General features: G+C 35.2%; 1 protein-coding gene across 1 annotated transcript in view; it reads left to right on the forward strand.

Annotated features, from left to right (window-relative positions):
* Positions 1 to 2,250, forward strand: part of LOC106879085 (uncharacterized) — a 6,700-nt gene extending 4,450 nt beyond the window's left edge. Inside the window, exons 4-5 of the mRNA XM_014928522.1 lie at positions 1,335 to 1,434; positions 2,071 to 2,250. Of these exons, the coding sequence (XP_014784008.1) occupies positions 1,335 to 1,434; positions 2,071 to 2,235 (265 nt within the window). The 3' untranslated portion in view covers positions 2,236 to 2,250. The remainder of the gene's footprint in view (positions 1 to 1,334; positions 1,435 to 2,070) is intronic.
* The last annotated feature ends 745 nt before the right edge of the window (positions 2,251 to 2,995 follow it).

The raw sequence follows: 2,995 nt of genomic DNA on the forward strand, positions 1-2,995 counted from the left end.
AATGTTTTTGATTAGAAAGGGAATTAAAATTGAAAGTAATTGAGAAAGTCGGACGAATGCCCGCTAGGTACAAAGGGGACAATGAAAACATTGATACAAAATCTTACACTTTTATATTCGATATTTTTCATATAAGTTACATTATGCATACGTACATACATACATACATACATAAACATAGTAGCGTATATATATGCACACACATATATACATATATATATTTAGATATTTCTCTGTGTGTGTGTGTGTATGTGTGTGTGTGTGTGTGTGTGTGTGTGTGTGTGTGTTTATTTAAAATGTATGTGAATGTATGCATGTGTTATCATTAGTCTCTTCCGTACATTAACTTTGTGTCTAAAGCAACAGTTAAATCATACTCATGCTTTTATATATATAGATGATGATGAAATGAATGAAGATCACAAAAAGCGAGACGGTTTTTTATTCCTTTAATTGGACGTATCTGTGTGCATTATATGTTTGCATTATGTCTCTGATTATTGATATAGTGGCATAGACATTTTGACAATGGCTGGTTGATCCTATAGTTGGAAATAACTTTTCTTCTTCCATGAATAACCGAAATGGAAACTTTGATAACGGATACGACGGTGGTCTGTATGTCGAGTATTATTCAGGCGGTAATAAGAACGCCGTCGAACACGGCAATAATAAGTAGAAAGATAGTTACAATACCACGTGTATGTTTATAAGGAATACTGTGTAAGACGTGCAACTTGCATCCATGCAGGACACTGGAGTTTGGAGTTGGTAGTTGCAATAACAACAGCATTTATAAACAACCAAGATGCATTTATCTTACACATATAACATATACGACATATATAACATATATAACACACATACACACACATGAATATATATACACACACGCATACACATATATACACGTAACTCTTTTTCTCACTGTATAAACATACATACATATATACATACACACACACACACACACACACACACACACACACACACACACACACACACATATATATATATATTTATATATGCTTTCGGTGCGAATGGGTTTTTATACGGTGCCGTGTTTACAATCCTGTCAATAATAATAATGGTATTTTTATAGAAGCTTAAAGCTTATGGCGATCTCCGTGCATGAGTAAATAAAAGAGTCTAATAAAGGGGCATATAAGCCCTCTACAGAAAAAAAGAACCCTTTCCTAGACCTGTGGGTATGTTGTGTGATGGTGTGTGTGAGTGTGTTTGTGATGTTTGTTCGTGCCTTTGAAAACTTTTGACACACCATATAATGAAACAAACTCATAGTGTTCTTCGTTTGTTCTTCTGCCTTTCTTCAGCGTCATTCATAAAGTGTCTACCATGGTTGGCGAAACTATCAAAAAGGAAATGACCAAAATAGTGTCAGAGGTCACCACCACCGGAGACTTCAAAGTTGCTGTGAGTTGTATTGATTCTGCTGTTTCTTTCTCTGTCTCTCTTTCTTTCTCTCTTTGTCTGTCTGCCTGTCTCTCTGTCTTTCTCTGTCTGTCTCTCTTTCTCATATTTTCTCCCGTTAACTTTCATCTTTCACTTCAATGTGAGCTTCTCATTATAGAACTTCATGAAGGGTATCAGCAACTCAGACGAATTATTGTTTTCTATATTCTGTAATTGAGCCGATATAACATGGGTACCGTAAGACTGTGGTTCAGATGTTCGCTTCGCAACTACTTGGTGTTGGACTGGAATCGACCGTAGGTAATTTTGTCCATGCGTCTTCTGTTACAGCCTCAGACCACGCAAAGCCATTGAGAAGAATTTTCTTGAAGGAGAATCAGCGGAGCGGCTCAGAGAAATACTAAAACTAAATAGATTTGTAGGTTATTTGATAGAAAACTAGATGTCTTTGCTTCACAAGTCAAATATAGTAAAAATAAAACAGCAATGACGCACTGTGGTGTCATAGAGATCAGGAATATATATTGTCTAAGCTTAGTTTGAAGCCACATCCATATTAGATAAGCACCGAAGTTAGTTTGTACTTAGGCTGGCAAACCACAGCAATTCATAATATTCGTTTGTTCATGTTATCAGGTGGCTGAAAAGATCATTGAGAAACTCCGTGATGCTGCCACAATGATGGCTGATGGACTTCACATGGATACTGAAACAACAGAGGCATTTTTCCATGAACTCATGAAAGATATTGAAGCCTTGGAAAGTAAGAACATTAATGCATTATTACATTTGTCGTATTAGATGTTCCTTAGCCATTATCAAATAAATTGGAAAAGAAATAATACTATAAGCGCGCGCACGCACACATACACACACACATATGTGCATGCATACATGCATATATATATACAAGTTTATCATTTAAATATGCATGAATATGTCTAGACATGCAACTGTATACATGAGAATGCATACATACATAGAACAAGCATACAAATTTGCACAAGCAGCGACTCCAAATACTGCACATACACAAATACATACAAAAATACCCTGTGGTTGTTGTTGAAATTCCAATCACGAAGCCTTGCATCTAGCTTAGATACCGGCTCCTTGTCTATTTGCAAGAAATCTTGAAAAAACCCCTGAATAATGATATACATACATGCATAAAACAAGGAAATTCTGTGAGTAGAAGGAAAGTATTAATCTGCACAGAAGATCTGAGGTTACCCTATTACAGAGAATAGACTCTTCTCATCGGATTCAACCAAAGCGTATTCAAATATATATATGGCGCCAATCTTTCTATATTTCTTTTGACAACTGATTAAATCGTTGGTGTTAGGGACTAGCATCACTTCAGCATGTTAGACAAACTCTCTAAAACAAGTAATAAAATTAAGTACACTGATTTACAGGTCCAGAATTTTACAGCAAATGTGCCTTTTGTATTATAGATGAACGTTGTATATCGCAATAAGAAAATTAAATCATGTGTGACTGCGTATTTATTAATACGTATACACATATACATGTATATATATATATATATATATAT

The sequence above is a fragment of the Octopus bimaculoides genome, chromosome 20, assembly GCF_001194135.2.
Source record: "Octopus bimaculoides isolate UCB-OBI-ISO-001 chromosome 20, ASM119413v2, whole genome shotgun sequence".
Lineage (NCBI taxonomy): Eukaryota > Metazoa > Mollusca > Cephalopoda > Octopoda > Octopodidae > Octopus > Octopus bimaculoides.